General features: G+C 40.8%; 1 protein-coding gene across 2 annotated transcripts in view; it reads left to right on the plus strand.

Moving 5' to 3' along the window:
* MATR3 (matrin 3) overlaps window positions 1-12,698 on the plus strand; it is a 36,159-nt gene extending 23,461 nt beyond the window's left edge. For both annotated transcript variants that reach the window (XM_084825784.1, XM_084825794.1), the window contains 11 exons: window positions 2,314-2,414; window positions 2,910-2,962; window positions 3,514-3,639; window positions 4,240-4,365; window positions 4,504-4,674; window positions 6,396-6,527; window positions 8,272-8,315; window positions 8,396-8,774; window positions 10,405-10,777; window positions 11,142-11,263; window positions 11,646-12,698. In XM_084825784.1, coding sequence (XP_084681910.1) covers window positions 2,314-2,414; window positions 2,910-2,962; window positions 3,514-3,639; window positions 4,240-4,365; window positions 4,504-4,674; window positions 6,396-6,527; window positions 8,272-8,315; window positions 8,396-8,774; window positions 10,405-10,777; window positions 11,142-11,263; window positions 11,646-11,696 — 1,678 coding nt within the window. In that variant the 3' untranslated portion in view covers window positions 11,697-12,698. The remainder of the gene's footprint in view (window positions 1-2,313; window positions 2,415-2,909; window positions 2,963-3,513; window positions 3,640-4,239; window positions 4,366-4,503; window positions 4,675-6,395; window positions 6,528-8,271; window positions 8,316-8,395; window positions 8,775-10,404; window positions 10,778-11,141; window positions 11,264-11,645) is intronic.
* The last annotated feature ends 5,457 nt before the right edge of the window (window positions 12,699-18,155 follow it).

Raw genomic sequence — 18,155 nt, forward strand, 5'->3', positions numbered from 1 at the left:
CCCTTTTTGGTGTACGCTGGGATTTCTTTCCTTGTAGCCTCTGCTGCGATGTAATGAATGGATGAAACAGCACTGCTGCTCTGGCAGGAGGACTATAGCGGGACAAGGGGCAGGGTGATGGGTCAGAGTAGGCATAGTAGCTTAATAAGCTTATTAACCCAGTCGTGTGGTGGGGCATTGTGAACTATTTCAAAAATAAGCTACTGTGAGTAGCTTATTAAGCCACCATGGCTTAAAGTGACATCCAAATGCAGCCAAGTACTTTGAGGCTTGGGTCTATGGAGCTCACCAGAATTTTTAATAAAGCTCCCAATTAGGCCTCACCGTTATGGAATGCTCATCAGCTATACAACCTTTTAACCACTCCCACCAAAATAAACCCTTTATACCTAAAAGAGTAGCTTTGTTTGTACGGCATAGGCATGGGATTGACACCACCACTAGAGACAACCTTCCAAATGAACAAAAATTAAGATGTTTATTAAAGGGAATTAATTATGAAAGGAAATAAAATGCCACTCTTCAAAAAAACAGGTTGAGATTGCAAACAAAGTTATAAGCTCTCAATTGCTTTTCCTTCAGACCATATTTCCCTAAGCTCCACAACCAATCCCTTGCAAACAGGTATAGATGCATACCAGTCTTCTCCCGCCTCCAGCACTTCCTGCTTCTTCTAGCTTCTAGGGTGATTCAGAAAGTATAGTTTATTCAGACAGTAATTCACAAATTTACAGATGAGTTTAGTTCTAAATGTTTTTAACTTTAATAGTGATGAACAAGCCACATTATACATAATAAATTTTATATTTCTAAAGTAACAAAAGTGACTTTAGATCTGTAAAGAGTACTAGAGAGCTTTGGCTATTGGGTGGTATAGAAATAAATAAATAAATAGAAAACATACGCAATATTTATTTATTTATTTCCCCCTAAATATTTGTTTTTTCCCCATGGCTTCAAAATTTTCAGAAATATTATATCTCTGTTTGAGAAATCTGATTTATCTCCTAGTAGCATGAAACTACTAAGTTCTGGGGGTAGGGAAGCAAGCTACTCATCTCAGTATTGTCTTCCTGAATAATAGTGTGTGTGTGTGTGTGTGTGTGTGTGTGTGTGGTATATTTATTGCTCGCTCCTCATGGTGGTAACAGATAAGTTTAGGGAGGGGAACCACGTCATCAGATATGTGCCTCGCAGCATGCATCCTCCGACCCTAATTTCATTCCTCCTTCCAGGAAAATTCAAGCTTTAAGGGTTCTACCCTCTTCATGATAGAGCCTTTGGAGGGGCAAAAAAAGTAGGATTGGAGGGGCAAAAAAGAGGACTGGAGAAAATATTTTACCTCTGATCCTAATTAATGCCCTTCCCCACCAAAAGACTCTTAGCTTCAGTGTGGTCAGAGCCCTTAATGCCTTTAGTACCCCAAACTCAGGGTATGGGTAAAAATGCCTGCCTCAGAGTACATGCCCTGATTCTGATCTCTCACACCTCCCACCCCGAGATACCTTACACTGTTAGATCAGGCCAATTTCCCTCAACTTTGTTTTTAAAAAATAATCAGCTGACACCCTCAACATTCCATGCCTCCTGGCATGCTCAGCCCTCAACAGGTTCAGCGGGGGTGGGTTGTCTTATTTTTTCTTTTTTACATTTACAAACTTAAGATTTTCTGCATCCTGGGGAGTCCCCCCAAGTATCTTTTTGTGGATGGCCCATTTCACTGCCCAGCTGAAAGGCACTAGACCACTATTTTGTATTAGAAAAATGATAAAATAATGCATCTGAGCTTAGTTTAAAAACTGTCCTCCATAAGTGTTGCTCAGAGGAATAGATCTGTTCCTGGTATGCATCTCCTTTCCCACAGCTTCTACTCCAGCAGTACAAATTATCCTCACTGATCTAGTGGAATTTTTACGATGGCAGTTTAGACATTGTTATTGAATCAGGATGTTTCCACACAAACCACATATATAAAAACAGTGAGCATAGCTCAGAATCCTGCAGCACTACTTGTTCTGTTTCCTGTTCACCTGCCACCATCACTGTTTGGAGTTTCATGTGGAGAAGCACCTTTTGAAGATCACAAGTTTGGCTATAAGTTTATTGGAGATCTGTGTTGTCCTTGTTCAGTCATGCCAGGCAAGTATTACCCACTAGTATCTGCACATGAAATGAACTGTGATGCAGTGGGATTCCTGTTCCTTTCATCTATTAGTTTGATGTATTACCATTTCTGTGTAAAATATGACTGGAGGTTATGTAAACTGCTGTATTTTATTTAAAGAGTCATGTGGCTTCATTTTTGTGTTCTAGGGGTGATCCATTTATGTTGCAGTCAACAAATCCAGCCCCAGGAATTTTGGGGCCACCTCCACCTCCATTTCATCTGGGAGGGCCACCAGTTGGGTCAAGAGGTAATAAGATTAAATGCATCTTTGAGTGGACCCTAAAATATCTAGTTCCTGGCCATAGGAGGCTTTGCTGATCAATAGGTAGTTGTGCTGTGTGAAGACATGGAAGGTGCAAGTCTCAAATCTGTAGCAGTACTAAAAAGTGATGTGTGAAAGTTAGATGACAGAGTCTGACTTGATGCCTTAAATGTCCTTGCTCTATTAAATGTTCTAGAGTATTGCGAACAAACCATTCTCACTCCCTGGATATTGTACAGAAACACTGAATTCATGTGCTTGACACTTGTAGGTTTCATTTAGGGATGATCATGGAAATGTGAACCTTCAGACAGTGTGTGTGGAGCTAAGATATAAAGACTTGTTACATCTTATATAAGGCTTATAATGAAAAAATTCTGTCATAAAGTCTAATTTAACTGCTTTCCATATTGTGATGTGTGAACCATCTTGTTAATTATGTAACTATCCCCCCCTTTTTTTCTCCCAATGTGTATCAAGGAGCTGGAAATGGAAGTATGCAAGGACCAAGACACATGCAGAAGGGCAGAGTGGTTAGTATTGAAATAGGAACTGCTCTGTAAAAACAGACTTTAGACTGAGTCTCTGGTTGTGTTTGGGTATTCAACACAATTCTTACTGTTATTAGAATGAGATGAGAGTCTGCTTTTCACATAAGACTAGCATGTTGGGGAGACGGGTATGGAGGAGCATTTAGTCACATGAGCCTCCTATTTTCAGTCTGATGTGATGGAGCCCAGACAACTGAGAACATGGTGTAAATTAGCTGGTTTGGGGGCCCTGCTATCTATTCAAGATCTAGATGGTCGGTGTCCTCAAGACACCATGGCAGAAATGTAACACACACTTGCCAGCCTTTCTCCTGAGGATATATTTGCTTTCAAATGAATTGGGTTCCCCACCCTTTACTTTGCACACCTCAAATTAATCCATGATGAAGTTGTATGCATTCTTGTTAAAATGTTGGAATTGACTTGTTCATCACAGAATTAGCTAAAAGATCTAAAATGAGTAGGATGACCATTTTAATATTCACTTTGATTAACGTGTTAATTGGTTGATCATTACTGCCTGCCATTAACAGGAAACAAGCAGAGTTGTGCACATCATGGACTTTCAGAGAGGGAAAAACCTGAGATACCAGCTGTTACAGCTTGTTGAACCATTTGGAATAATCACAAATCACCTAATACTGAACAAAATTAATGAAGTAAGTATTAGTCTTGTCATACCATAACATTTTTCTACATCACTTGAAACAATCTTAATGGAAATGTTGATCTACTATACTTTGAGAAGCAATTCCTTGAATGATGCATAATTGAACTTACTATAGTGCTTATGTGAGAGGACAAAACCTAAACCAGGAGGTGGCCCCAACGCTTTTTCTTGTACTTGCAATCTGAATAATCCTAGGCTTCATGCTATCAGAACGTAATTTTCTAGTCTGCAAAGTTGCGGAGCGAAACTTGAACAGGGAAGATTAAACCTGGTTTAAAGTACACTTTTCAGCATCAAACAAATTGCCTGTTCCTGGTTAAAAGATATTTACATTTTCAAAATGCAAAACTCTTTATTTCAGATGGATATCAATAACGTTGCAAATCTAAAGTCTGCATTGTATATATATTAAATGCTGTCTAGAATCTGTTACCTAGCTGCAGAAGACTTGCATATAGTGCTTGGCAGATGCTCCCTTGACAATGTTAAGGCCTTTCTCCTCCTTTTTTATTTCATTCTTGCTCATATTTTACTCAAAGACATAGTCTGGAAGAGGAATACTGAACTTATTTATCTTTTACAATTTCAGGCATTTATTGAAATGGGTACCACTGAAGATGCACAAGCTGCTGTAGAATATTATTCATCAGCACCAGCTTTAGTGTTTGGCAAACCTGTGAGAGTCCATTTATCACAGAAATATAAAAGAATAAAGGTAACATCTGTTCTATTAATCTTGCATTTTCATTTGTAATGTTTATCCCCTTCATTTTGTGCGCCAGTTTCTGACATTAAGGTTAATAACCAATATAATGGATTAATAAAATGTTCTCTAATTTTTTTTTTTTTTTAGAAACCAGAAGGGAAGCCTGACCAAAAATTTGAGCCTCCAAAACAAGAACTTGGTCGTGTGATCCATCTCAGTAATTTGCCACATTCAGGCTATTCTGACAATGCTGTACTTAAACTAGCTGAGCCCTATGGAAAAATAAAGAACTACATACTGATGAGAATGAAGAGTCAGGTAATTCATAAGATGCTTGTATAACCAAAAAAATCTGCTATTCTATACATTGACTAAGGCTGCAAATCACGTACACACTTACCTGGGAGTAAGCCCCATTGAACTCGGTGAGACTTACTTCTGAGTAGACATGTATAGGATTGCACTGTTAAACATTGTTTAATTCTTGCTAAGCATTTTGGTAGGAATATATAATAAAATGTGTGCTTATGTGTAACCCTGAAACGAAGACTGTACGTCTCTTCTATGGGAAGGTGGATCTGCATTCCCAAAATGTTGCACATCCTCCTGCAGGGGATGTGCACAGCCCTCTGCTTTGTGCGTTATGAAGAAGTGTAAAACCAGACATGAGCTCAGTCATTTTAACGTTTGGCTAATGGTCATTACAATAAACAAGTTTTAAAATAAGAAATGTAAATAAAAAGTGTATACAATATGTATGACAAATGTATATTAGAATAAAACAGTACACAAAAAGTATCTTAGCCATTGTTGCCTGTAAAAACAAAAAAACATTGTTTTTAAATAGTCTAACTATATCTTATGTGTAGACCTTACATAGCAAGCACAAGCTCACTCATATCCTATTTTCCTATATATGTCGAAGCAATTCTTTATCTCCTCAGTGTTAAAAACAACAACAACAGATGACAGAATTCTGGAGGATATTATCTCCCCCCCCCCCCCCCCGCGTTTTCTTAAAATGCTTCTGAAGCAGTTCAGATTGGTTGAACCTATTAATCAACTGTGATTCTTTTTCTTCTAAATGAGAATGAACCTAGAAAGTATACTGGAGAGTTAGGAAAATACTGATTGAACCTGAAATAAGCCCAATTTTTAATGTTTTGTCTCGCTGCTTCTTGAGCATGCTTCTGGCAGCACCCTTTCTCCCCTATCGTGCTTTGTGTGATGTCCTAGGCATAAGAAGTGATGAAAATGCTTGTCATGGCCTTCAGAATTCATTGTGTAAATTTGTGTTCAGGAGAAAGGAAAGGTTCAAGAATCCCAAGGTTTTGGCATGTTTTTTCCCTCCTTCCTACCAAACACAACTACATGATAGAGCAGAAGCTTGTGCCCCTGCTTCCTATTCTCCAGGATGTTGGTAAAACAACAAGGTTAAACATCTCATTAAAGAGTCACCTGTCGCCCAGCCTCCTTTTTCATTGGCAACTGTATGCAAATGTGTACTGAAACATGGTCAGTTGGAATGTGCTGTAGCTGTGGGCATTGAGGAAAACAGGGAGCAGCTGAGCGCTTTGGGCAAGTCAAGGAAGGATGAGAGCTGGAAAGGGAAGATGGGGTTGGCACTTGACCACTTCTTCCTCTATAACTCATCTTCATGGCCCCATTTCAGTGCATGAGACTATCATTTTGTGGGCATCTGGCTATTACCTTGGACGATAGAGTAGAAAATGTTTAGGCCTCCCTTTTCCAGAGTTTACAGCAAGAAATAAGATCTTATCAATGTTATCCTCACAGCAACCCTGTGCAAAAGGTGGTGAATGACAGACTTGCCTAGCAAAAGTTAGGGTGCAGTCCTATGCATGTTTAGACAAGAAAAAGTCCTACAACTCCTAGCATGCCCCAGCCAGCCATGCTGGGAGTTGTAGGACTTTCTTCTGTCTTAACATGCATAGGATTGCACCCTTAGTCATTGACTAGAGGCACCAAGAGAATCATTTTAGAATACTATAAACTGAAATCTCTCAACTCTTCTATAGGCTTTCATAGAAATGGAGACCAGAGAAGATGCTGAAGCAATGATGGAGCACTGTTCCAACAAAGCCCTTTGGTTCCAGGGGAGATGTGTAAAAGTGGATTTGTCTGAAAAATACAAGAAATTAATATTAAGAGTAGGTATCATGTGTTGCAGTCATTTTTTGTTGTAGCTGTTGAGTACTAGTTCCATAATATTGTAATGCAAAGTATAAGTGTTCTCTTAACTAGCGCAATAGCATCTGATTAGCCTAGCTGCCGCTAGCCTTGGGAATTGTGACAATAGGAAGGATTATGTTGAGTTTTGGAAGAACAGCTTCCTTACGAGAGAGGAAAGGGATCCTCACAGTTAGACTGCTGGAGGATCTAGGACATTTATCACCACCAGCTCTGACTAACATCTTGAAACATTGTCAGTTTTAGAGTGTGTGTGTGTATGTATGTATATATATATGTATGTATGTATGTATTTATGACCATTATTTCTATGCCACCTTTCAGGATACAAATCCTACCAAGGTGGCTTACAAGTAACATAAAGCTAATTCACAATAAACAATATTAACAATGTTTTTAAATCATCAGGCTCCTTCCCTCAGGGCAGTTGGTAGAAGATGGGCCTGGAGGCAGGGAGAGTCCAGCTGGAATAGGACCAGGTGCCTGGTGTTATCCTCATCTACCTCCCTCTCTCTCTTGGAATCCTTCCCACAGGGCAGTTGATGAGCTGTGGAGAAAGGGAAAGTCCAGCTGCACCAGGCCCTGACATCTACTCTATACTATACGTTACTACTATATGATTGTAGTAATCCTTCTCTGCTTCTGTACTTCCCATTCTGAGGACTAGTCTACAGGTGTTACTGCACATGGAAAGTTGGTTCATTCCTAGGATTTTTTTTTTCCAGACTACAGTAGTCCATCCCTTCAGCAGTTGCACTTAACATTGTTGGTGCTGCTAGTTGGGGCTTGAATTGTGTGCCGTTTAAAGCAAACACAAGTTTGCACAGGCTCTGCTCATACATAAAGCTAGGTATCATCTTTCATATTTGTATAGCTCATGGGCTTAAGCAGGGAGAGGCAGTCCCACATCTTGGATACCTGGTGTTGACACTATCACTGGTGTAAATAAGAAATATCTGGTATCTTGCTACAGCTTGCTAACTGTTACTACATGAATTGTGCTGTGAGAAGCCTTGAAGGTTGGAAACCTCCTGTATTGATCTGGGGTCCTGATTCTGTCGGGGTGCAGTCAAAATAAATTATTTTAGATTACCAAGATGAAACGGCCCCTTGTGCAAAAGGATGACAGTTTATTGATAGAAAATAGATGCAGAAAGAACAATGCAAAAAAGTTCACACTTCTCATCAGTTGACAAAGTAGGCACCTTTATCACAAGCTGGGTGTCTTATCTGGGCCCCAAGATAGACAAAAAGTCATTCCTAGAGCCACAAGTTTCTCCAGGCTGGTAGTGTGCTTTCCCCCATGGAGCGAGACCAAAGGACAAAGCCTGCGAGTTGGATTTTATAGGTTTCTCTCAGCTTAATTCAGAAACTGACAGGCTACTTTTGCCCATCGCAGAGAGGCAGGCTCCTTTCCCCCTGGGAAGCTAAACCTATCTCGTCTCAGAATGAGTTAATACAGCTGGCCAGATCAGCTCCAAGGTGAAAGCTTTAAATTGCCAGCCCATGTGAAAGGCCTACTTAATTAACTATAAAGCTGCTGGTTAAGCCAAACTACACAGGTCTCTAGGTGGCCACCAACAGCATGTAGTAATACTCACTAATAGACTCGCTATACTTGAATAGCCACGGAGTATACTCCTAATACTATAATTCATAAGGGTTACTTGTAGAATTTAATAAAAAGTGTGTTTGTTGTTTCAGATTCCCAACAAAGGAGTAGATTTGTCCAAGAAAGATAAACCAAGGTAACAATCTTTCAGATGGTTGGTTTGTTTAAAAATACAAAATGAAATGGGTAAGCAAAATTGCTTTTCTCCTTTTATAGAAAGAGAGGTCTTTCTCCAGATAGCAAAGACTCTGGAAGTGAGAAAAAATGTAAGACTGATGATAACGAGAAAATTGAAACCAACAGTACTGAAGATAAAGAAGAGAAGAGAGATGAGGCAGAGGGGTTGGATGTAAAAGACAGTGAACAGGCAGACCAAGAGGAACCAAATGTACTCCTTGAATCTGAAGATGAACTGTTAGTCGATGATGAGGAAGCAGCAGCATTACTAGAGAGTGGCAGCTCAGCTGCAGATGATACTGATGTGGCCAACTTGGGTGATGTGGCCACTGAAGAAAAGGAGGCAGCTGCTGATGGTTCCGCAGCAAAAGCTGAAGAGAATGCTGCAGCTACATCAACAACCAAAAAACTCAAAAAGGTAAGCAGAAAAGAGTATTCCTGGGAAAGACTGACCCAGTTCGCACATCACACAATTCTTGGGTTGCTTAACCCAGAAAATGCCCGAGATGAGTGAAGCGACGAGCACACTGCTTCCTGCATGCTCGTCATTTCCACTTTCAGTTAACAATCCAGGAACACTCCATTCCTGGGTTTTGTGATGTGCAAATCAAGAAACTCTAGACACTCAACCCAAACTTAATCCAGCAATTGCTCATGGATTGTTGTTGGGTTAACTCTGGGTTGTTTAACCCATAAGCAACCCAGAGTTTCCTGGTTCACACATTGTTTCCTGGTTCCCACAATGCCTGTTCCTGGGTTGTTAATTAAAACCAGAAACAATGAGCCCACAGGAGGCAGTGAGCTCATCCTTCATTCATTGCCAGCATTTCCTGGGTTAAGCAACCACCCAGTGCTACTCTCTGGACCCCACCCTGCAGATAGGAGTGGAGCCACTATAGAACAGTCTCCCCAGTTCCCAACCCATAGAGACGGTCCAGGAAGATACCATTGTCGATGGTATCAAAAGCCACTGATAGAGTAAGAGTAACAGGGTGGCACTCCCTCTGTCCCTCTCCAATGACAAGGTTGTTATGTGTTCAGGCAGAGGGTTTCTACTCCAGAAATGGTATATATGTTCATACTCGCATTCCTAGAGTACCAGAGAGCAAGGAGTTCTCATTCCTCCTTTGGTATTGGGTGATGCCATATTGAATGAATTAAAATAAATAATCAGCTACACCCAAGGGCATTCTTGACTACTTAATGGGATATTTTACCAACTACTGATTTCACTGGTCTGTTGATTCTCTTGCCAACCTACTTTATGGTATTGTCACAATTGAAACAGTAGTTTGGGGATGGAGTAGTTTGGGGCAGGAGAAATAAGTCAAGCCAGCAGTATGGGAGAAGTCATAAGCAAGGCCACAGCTTGAAGGTAGAGCACAGGTTTTGCATACCAAAGGTTTAATTCATGGTGTGTCTCTGCGGTTAGGCAAGGCACAACGAAAAGCAGGCTGGGAAATGAACTTTAGAGACATATCTTTAGCCCCAATACTCCACTATCGATACCCCCTTCCTTCATTGTGGTGGCAGCACTACCATGAATTATCCTACTAGTAGGTATAGGGAAGGGAGCACACCTGTCTTTTAGGGCCTGTCTCGTCACCCTTGCTCAGGAGTTGTGGTTGGTTAGGAGGGAATATGTTGAGGCTAGTATTAGTGTGTGCCAGATGCCCAGTGTTGCCCACCCCACCCCACCCAGAATGTGTCCCCTGCTGAGTGTTTCTTGCTTGCATGGCTCCTCCTTGTGTTCACTGTGGCTCAGCCATGTGCCAATTTGTGGAAGTCTATTCTCATTCGCTGCTGAGTAGGAGATTGCTACATGGTTTCCCAATGTTAGCTATACTGTTATGTTCTGTGGCTGTCGGTGTTCCAGTGCTGTCCAAACCAAAATGTCTTTTCTGGTGAGCTCTTCATAGACATAGAAATGAGTGGATATCTGTGTATCAGATAGAACTGCACCATTGAATGTAGGTGTAATTTTTTCACAAAATAGAATTAAGAAAAGCCATATCTAATTTAATGGACTGGAATAAATTTCTCAACAGCGACATGTAGGTGGATTTCCAAGGAGCATGGAAGGTTTTGTCACTCTCGATGAAGTTGGTGATGAGGAAGATTCTGATCACCAGAAGCAACGTAAAACTGGCATAGTTAAACCTGCTGTAAAAGGTGAGGACGGTGTAACTGAAACTAAGGCTATAAAAGCAGAGGAAATGGAGCAGGAAAATGAGGCATTGGAAAATGGCGCCAAAACAGAGAACTTGAAGTTGGAACCATCTGAAGTGTCTGACAGCACAGTGACCCAAGAAAGAGAGAAAAAGGAAAGCACTGATGTGCAAGAAACTAAGACAGTCCGCGAAAAACGTGCCACCTCAGATGAACAGAGAATTGGACCATATCAGCCAAATGTTCCTGTTGGTAAGAATACTTTCCTCCTCCTCTGAACAACAAATACTGACTCCTTGCTTCTCTGCTGTAAGGAGGCATTAGCTTAGAATCTTTGCCAGTCAGTTCATATTTGATTACCAAAATATTATAATGGGCACAAATGAATATAATGGACTTCAAGTCTTCAAACATATTAAACAGAATAAGTAATTCTACTAGAGGTCTAAGGACACTTAAAGACAAGGATGTGTGTAGCCATTATAAGTTTACTGATATCAGTCAAGAGCCTGGACTATTACCCTATTCAGTGCAAAGGGAGCTTAGGAACTCCCTTGGTAGTGCTTCAAACATTCTGGATCAGATTTGCAGTTCTGTTTCTGTGTTGTCTCTCTAGGTGTGAGCTATGTGGTGCCCAGAACTGGGTTTTACTGCAAATTGTGTTCCTTATTCTACACCAATGAAGATGCTGCAAAAAAGGTCCATTGCAGCAGCCTTGCACATTATCAAAAGTTGAAGGTAAGGCAAAATTTCTCAAGGCACCTTTGTGTAGCTCATAGGAGAAGCTGAAAACCTGAGGATAGGTATCTTATCTTTTTAAGGCTCTCATTAAAATATACACTGAAAATAGCAAACTTGTGTGCCCCTATTCTTAATCTCACATTATTTGTTACCCCGTTTAGCTGAGACATTCAGCTGATGAGATGGATTGTTCACACTATTCATGCATACAGCCAAAATTTAGCTGTATTGTGCACAATATAATTTACACATCAGCTGTAGCATTTGAAATAAATCCATCACAGTCTTCCTAAACTCATGAAATACTGCTAATCAACGCACTCAAAGACCGTGCTTGACAAAGCTTTGATTCAACCCTTCCTTGTTTTCTTTATTACAGAAACGCATGGACAAAATGGCTGAAGACCCAAGACAGAAAAAGGAGGCTTAAATGTAGTGGGGGAAAGGCTTGAGGATTTAAGGAAAAATGGTTTTATTTTTAATGTTAATCTCAATACAGTAGAGTTGGGGAAACGCTATACTACATAGATTTTAGTGGAATAAAATAGAAGTATAATTCTGTTTGTGTGTTTATTGTTATGGCAACATCTTGCATTATCAAATCTTTTTGTTTATTAAAAAAATTGGGATGAAAACCCAGAATTTCTGTGCTGATTGAAGCTTGAAGCTACTGAAGAACTGTTACAGCATTTTGAAGACCAGAGATAATTTTATCAGCATTATTCTTTTTTCAGGCTTCAAAGAACATCTCTTTAAATATTGGTTTGGTTCAGTTAAATATAAAGGTACTCTTTTTTCTCCTCTGGAACATTCCAGTTTAAGTCCAGCTGATAACTATTTTCAAGGGACTTCCATGATTTCATTTCACTTTTAAGAATCTATTAAAATTTATGTGGCTTTTAAAAATGGTAACGTTTTCTTTTAGTATCCGTGTATTAGGTAGTGATTAGGAAAACTGATAGCCAGCTTTAAAAAAAATTGTGAGTGTTTCCCGCAGTCCTCATTTTTCTGTCCTACTCTTAGCAGAAAGTAAATTCTTCTGACCAGTATTATTTTTCTGAACTGTTGCTTGCGTCTTGAATTTAGTACCTTTTCATACATCAGTATAAGCAAAAGCAGCATTTGAACCATAAATTGTAAATAACCCTTTTTTATGTTTGTACTTCACCTCTGATCCTAGACTAGATTACTAAGGTTTCACTGAAATCAGTGGGACTTGCTTCAAAGTAACATGTTTAGAATTGGGGCATACAAATTCAGATTGGTTTCATCCTAAGATTGTGATCTTGATGTACCTTCATGTAGCTGATGTGAATGGAAGTTTGCGTGTAAAATCTGTTTTCATGTAGTTTTATTAATCATTTAACAGCTTACATATATGTGGATTCAGGTTATTATGTCAAACCAATAAACCAAACCAGTCAAGAGTAAACTTTCTTAGCCTTTTTACTGTTGACTCAGTTTATAAGTCACCTTTTATATAAAGGAAAGCAGATGAATGACCACACTGAGTGGCACTGGTTGTCAACCCAGCTTTCTAGCTAAGTCATTGCTTGCCTGCTACCATGAAGTTGATAGAAGTGTTCATCATAAGCTTCACAACGTGAGCTTTCCCCTTCATGAAATTTCCATAATTTATAGCATAGGATAACTTTGTCTGAAACGAATGTGCCATAGTAGCTCATTACTACACTTAGGCTGGGACCTAAGGAGTCCAGTGCATATCCCAAATGGGCCTTGAAATCCTAGCCTTGGATCTTTCTTCACACTGTATTTTAAGAATGCTGTGGGCATGCACTTCTGAAAAATTGTGCTACCTTAATCAGTTGGATTCTTCTCTGTAGGTTCAATTTTTAAACCATCTAACCAGTTGTTTATTTCCATGGCATGTCCAGATCCCTCTGCAAAAACAATACGGAAACCAGATGTTAAGTATCTCATGATGCATTACCAGCAAAAGGGACCTGGGTATCTGCACGGCTGACATCTGTGTAGACAACAGTTGACTCCGTAATTCAAAACTTACTTGTATGGCAAGAACCATTCTATACATTATTTTAAGCAGGAAAAGCAGCAGTGGGAGTATTATGAAAAATAGATTAATTAGCATTTTCATAATTAGGTGATATTTGGCTATTGCCAAGACTAAAGATAGGACAGGAACTTGATTAAGGACACACAGAATGCAGTAGACACAGTTGTGGAGGCTGAAATAAGGAGGAATGAAGAAAGCTGATCGACTGGATAATGAGTGGAGGAAGCAGTGGCCAAGGAAAAGGAAACTATTTCAGGAGTGGGGGAGAGGCAGAAGAAGGCTGAGGGAAGATGGGACAGAAGGTGCAGAAAGACGACTTTCCAACATACGGAAAGGAGGCGTATGTTGAGTACTGAAAGAACTAGCTAAGGGTGGGAACAGCTGGGAAGTTAAGCTAGTACTTGCCTGCCTGGATAGAGCCCATCTGTGTGCCACACTTGCTTCCATACTATTCCCACCATTTGGTAGGTGTCTTCCAAAGCTGAATTGGTAGCATAAGTGTTGGTTATAGCGAAGAGGGACTGAAGCATAGGAGGAAGGAGCTAGAGAAGGCAGGGAGAGGCCTGAAAAGGGAAGTGCATGGAACTTCAGCCAAGTGAGGAAGAGTTTGCCTGCTCTCCATCATTGTGGTAACCTCTTGGTCCATACTACTACCCATTGGTGAGCATCTCTTGGATTGGCACCTGCTCCTGTGATGTTTTGAAGATGGCCCCTCGCCTCACACTGATGCAAACTGTCTGTATCCTATGCAACATACTTTTTAAAAAATGTAGGAACTACAGTACATACACTAGAAGCCATAGCAATTGCATTGCTGTTTCACCAATCAAGATCTCATTCTCTCCGTGTTGACACAGAACTGCTAAGTGGGGGTATGTCATTCTTGTGAGCTGCTGGAAACATGGCCTCTGGTCACTTTCTCACTCATTCAAGCACACAGCCAACCCTACAAGAGATTGTGGAGATGTGACTTGAGTCTTGATCAGAAAACAGCTGTGATACAAAGATGAGCCAAAATCTACATCCAGATAGATGCCCATTTCTTCCTCTTAACTTATACCTGTTCAGTTAACTTTTCAATAAAATGTAACAGTTACATGTCATTTGCACAGCTGAAATGTATTAACAGTTGATTCTCTCCCCCAACCTCCTATTATGGCTACTGATGTTCTATACATTATTTGAGTGGAGAAGTGTGGGGTTACTATGAGAAATCACTTAATGTAGGAGACATAGCATTAAAACCCAGTTTCCCAGAGAAGAAACACTAGTCATGCTGACTGATTTGCAATGGTTGTAGATTGATGGTAAAGCACTGCACACACCTAGGTTCCCATGTTCAGACCTTGGCAACTCTGTGTTTTACTGCTGTAATTTGCCTTGGGAGGGCTGTGCCCTGAAGTGGCCAAGAAATGTTTTAAATAAAACTGCAGGATTGCCAGATGGCAAGATTGAGAAAGGCCCTGCCTGAGATAACGGATCAATAATTATGCAAGGCAGCACCTTATGTTTGTCTGCTTTGCTTTGCCTTTTGTCTTCAGTTCCTAACCAGTCCGCTTCTCTTATGGCCTATCTGCCTGCAGACATACATGCTTAGTCGCTGAGTGTGCCACACCACCAGATGGCTTTTCCAGTATACTGCATCGGTGGGTGGGGGATAGATATCTACCAAAGCCTGTCCCGTACCGTTTTGAGGGAGATGCTAACTCCTGTCCCTGGTGAATCACTGAAGCAGGGTATCCAGTGGTGAACAGCTGCCCCCTTTCATTTAGACTTTACCGTGATATTTAAGGTACCTTTCGACAAAACTTGTTCCCAGAGCTACGTTATATGTTGTACCTCCCTGCTTTGGGGGGCACATGAGTGTGGGTGGGGGAGAGTTTTGAACAGTGGGACTGAAAGCGTATGAAATGTTCCTAACATTTCTGAAACATTAACGGAGAAGTGGAGTGACCATTTGCACCAGTAGTAACTAGCAATCTTCCTTGCTTTTGCTCATCATTTACTACCTATATTGGAAAAGTACACCTTAGCCACTGGCAGATTTACTGTGTGGTATGTTTTGTAATTATCCCTTCAGCCCCACAATAGATGTTAGTCTTTGAGGGTGCAAGACTATGCATGTCTAGAAAGTAAAAAGTCCTACAACTCCCAGCATTCACCAGCCAGCTACAGAGGACTTTTTTCTAACTACGCATAGATTGTGCTTTAAAGGTGCAATCCTAAACATGCCTAGCATTGCGATGTAAGGTGCCACAGAACTCGGTTTTGTATTTATTATCATATGGCACATTTACATCGCATTACAATAAAAACAGAGCATAATAAATATGAAATGTAAAATATAAAATATAGACAGGAATATTACAAACATATGTCTAGGTTACAGATACAGTTTTTTACTTCAGTTGTCACGGCCAGGAAATCAGCAAAGTCTCCATTGTAGGCTCGGTTTTGACACTCTGTCACTATATGTTGACAGATCCCCTTCATGGATCACTGCCTTGTTGTGGCGAAGGGGCTTGCGTAACTCAGTGAAGCCATAAGCTATGCCGTGCAGGGCCACCCAAGACGGACAGGTCATGGCAGAGAGTTCTGACAAAATGTGGTCCACTGGAGAAGGAAATGGCAACCCACTCCAGTATTCTTGCCAAGAAAAGCCCATGGAACGTATCACAAGGCTAAAAGATATGACGCCGGAAGATGAGCCCCTCAGGTCGGAAGGTGTCCAATATGCTACTGGGGAAGAGCAGAGGGTATTTCCAAGTAGCACCAGAAAGAGTGAAGCGGCTGGGCCAAAGCCGAAAGGACACTCAGCTGTGGATGCGTCTGGTGGTGAAAAGAAAATCCGATGCTGTAAAGAACAATATTGTTTAGGAACCTGGAATGTCAGATCAATGAATCAAGGTAAGCTGGAGGTGGTCAAACATGAGATGGCAAGATTGAACATCGACATCTTGGGAATCAGCGAACTAAAATGGACAGGCATGGGCGAATTTAATTCAGGTGACTATCATATCTACTATTGTGGGCAAGAATCCCTTAGAAGAAATGGAGTAGCACTCATAGTCAACAAAAGGGTGGGAAAAGCAGTATTGGGGTACAATCTTAAAAATGATAGAATGATCTCAGTACGAATCCAAGGCAAACCATTCAACATCACAGTAATTCAAGTCTATGACCCAACCACTGAGGCCGAAGAAGCTGAGGTTGATCGGTTCTATGAAGACCTACAACACCTTCTAGAACTAACACCAAAAAAAGATGTCCTCTTCATCATAGGGGATTGGAATGCTAAAGTAGGAAGTCAAGAAATCACCGGGATAACAGGCAGGCATGGCCTTGGTGTACAAAATGAAGCAGGACAAAAGCTAATAGAGTTTTGCCAAGAGAACATGCTGATCATAGCAAACACTCTTTTCCAACAGCACAAGAGGCGACTCTACACATGGACATCACCAGATGGTCAATATCGAAATCAGATTGATTATGTCCTTTGCAGCCAAAGATGGAGAAGCTCCATACAGTCAGTAAAAACAAGACCTGGAGCTGACTGTGGCTCAGATCATGAGCTGCTTCTTGCAAAATTTCGGCTTAAATTGAAGAACGTCGGGAAAACCACTAAACCGTTCAGGTATGACCTCAATCATATCCCTGATGAATATACAGTGGAGGTGAGGAATAGATTTCAGGGATTAGACCTGATAGACAGAGTGCCTGAGGAACTATGGACGGAGGTCCGTAACATTGTTCAGGAGGCAGCAACTCAATCCATCCCAAAGAAAAAGAAATGCAAGAAAGCAAAGTGGCTGTCTGATGAGGCTTTACAAGTAGCTCACGAAAGAAGGGAAGCGAAAAGCAAGGGAGAAAGGGGAAGAAATACCCAACTGAATGCAGAGTTCCAGAGAATAGCAAGGAGAGACAAGAAGGCCTTCTTAAATGAACAATGCAAAGAAATCGAGGAAAACAACAGAATGGGAAAGACTAGAGATCTCTTCAAGAAAATCGGAGATCTCAAGGGAACGTTTTGTGCAAAGACGGGCATGATAAAGGACAAAGAAGGCAGGGACCTAACAGAAGCAGATGAGATTAAGAAGAGGTGGCAAGAATACACAGAAGAACTATACAGGAATGATCTGAATGTCCCTGATAGCCATGATAGTGCGGTCACTGAACTTGAGCCGGACATCCTAGAGAGTGAAGTCAAGTGGGCCTTAGGAAGCATTACTAACAACAAAGCTAGCGGAGATGACAGTATTCCAGCCGAGCTATTTAAAATCCTAAAAGATGATGCTGTTAAAGTGCTGCATTCAATATGCCAACAAATTTGGAACACTCAACAGTGGCCACAAGACTGGAAACGGTCAGTTTACATTCCAATTCCAAAGAAGGGCAACGCCAAAGAGTGTTCAAACTACCGCACAATTGTGCTCATTTCACATGCCAGCAAGGTGATGCTCAAAATCCTACAAGCTAGGCTTCAGCAGTATGCGAACCGAGAACTACCGGAAGTACAAGCTGGGTTTAGAAGAGGCAGAGGAACTAGAGATCAAATCGCCAACATTCGCTGCATCATGGAGAAAGCAAGAGAATTCCAGAAAAACGTCTATTTCTGCTTCATTGACTACGCTAAAGCCTTTGATTGTGTGGATCACAACAAACTGTGGCAAATTCTTAAAGTGATGGGAGTACCAGACCATCTTACCTGTCTCCTGAGAAACCTGTACGAGGGTCAAGAAGCAACAGTAAGAACCAGACATGGAACAACCGATTGGTTCAAAATTGGGAAAGGAGTACGACAAGGCTGCATATTGTCACCCTGCTTATTTAACTTATATGCAGAGTACATCATGA

The sequence above is a fragment of the Heloderma suspectum genome, chromosome 1 (genome assembly GCF_057233095.1).
Source record: "Heloderma suspectum isolate Gila_16-S chromosome 1, 16-S_ref, whole genome shotgun sequence".
NCBI classification, from domain to species: Eukaryota; Metazoa; Chordata; class Lepidosauria; order Squamata; family Helodermatidae; genus Heloderma; species Heloderma suspectum.